Consider the following 1335-nt stretch of genomic DNA (forward strand, 5'->3'; position numbering starts at 1 on the left):
TTGAGAATTAAAATGTACTTTAATTAAAGCTTAACTTTAACAGGAAAAAAAATAAAAATAAAAATAAGATAGTGAACAGTTTTGTGTGTGTGTGCATGCACACACACACACACACACACACACACACACGCAAAAAAAGAAGCCTTTGGTTCTTGTTCTTTCAGTTGCCTGTTCCCATGCTTATTCCATCCTCTGTGGATAATGAAGATAAAGCTACTGAGAGTATTGAAGACATTAAAGAAAAGCTTCCAACACATCCATTTGAAGCCGATCTCCTTGAGATGGCAGAAATGATTGCAGAGGATGAAGAGAAGGAGAAGAGTCTATCCCAAGGAGGTTGGTGTTTTCTTTAAAGATTTTTTTTAAAGCTCATCTTCAGTTCTACAGTTTACTTTAATCTGAAGTAATTTTCAATTTCATCTTATTTTTGTATTTTAATCCTTATATCCAAACCTATGTTCCATGCATATAATTCCTAATCTATAATCAACAGCATGATGATGTTACTAAACAGAAGCATAGGACAGAAAGCCTGTTGGCTCAGTTGCCTATAGAGAGGTCTGATTCTGTTAGTTTGGAATAATGATGATGATAATAGATGACATTAATTTTTGTGTGCTCCTCATAGTCAAGTGTATTGTATGTTTTCCTGCATTTAGTCTTCTGAACCAGCCTGTGAAGGGAGTATTGCCTAATTGACATTTCTCATATTGAAATAGGATGTTAGTTTTGTACTGGCTATTTTATCTATCTATCTATCTATCTATCTATCTATCTATCTATCTATCTATCTATCTATCTATCTATCTACAGAGAGAGAGCACGCAAGTGCGCGAGTGCTAAGAGATGGTTGAACCAGGATTTGGCCCACAACCCGAAAGGAACTTTCTGATTGTTTTCCAGAAAGCTTTCTAATCTTGATTGTATCATCTTAACTTATAGTTACAGGAAGATATAGAGAAAATTCAGTTGCTGAAATATGAAGCACAAAAACATTTTCATATATTATAAGTGAACTGAATAATGTTTTTTGTGTTTTTTGAGCCAAATACCATTCTTTGTTTTTCTTTTACTCACTGGTAGATTTTAACAACTAATGAGAGTTGAGGTTTTTTTTTTTTTTTTTGTCTTTTGAAACATGGTCTCATGCAGTCCAAACTGCTCTTGAACTGCTGATCCTTCTATTCCCGTCACTCCCACTGTTACCATCGTTGGCTACCATGTATAGCTAGCTGGTGTGTTTGGTTTTACTTAATAGGTACTAGGAAAATTTTTGAGTATTATTGCACATGGAGAAACAATGCAAAGTTTCCTATTGTGTTACCATCAGGTTTT

The 1335-nt window shown here is 34.3% G+C and overlaps 1 protein-coding gene across 1 annotated transcript in view; it reads left to right on the forward strand.

Annotated features, from left to right (window-relative positions):
- Positions 1–1335, forward strand: part of Zmym4 (zinc finger MYM-type containing 4) — a 127087-nt gene that overhangs the window by 93128 nt on the left and 32624 nt on the right. The window contains exon 20 of the mRNA XM_013348319.2: positions 165–336. Coding sequence (XP_013203773.1) covers positions 165–336 — 172 coding nt within the window. The remainder of the gene's footprint in view (positions 1–164; positions 337–1335) is intronic.

Source organism: Microtus ochrogaster, chromosome 10 (assembly GCF_000317375.1).
Source record: "Microtus ochrogaster isolate Prairie Vole_2 chromosome 10, MicOch1.0, whole genome shotgun sequence".
In the NCBI taxonomy this organism is placed as follows: domain Eukaryota; kingdom Metazoa; phylum Chordata; class Mammalia; order Rodentia; family Cricetidae; genus Microtus; species Microtus ochrogaster.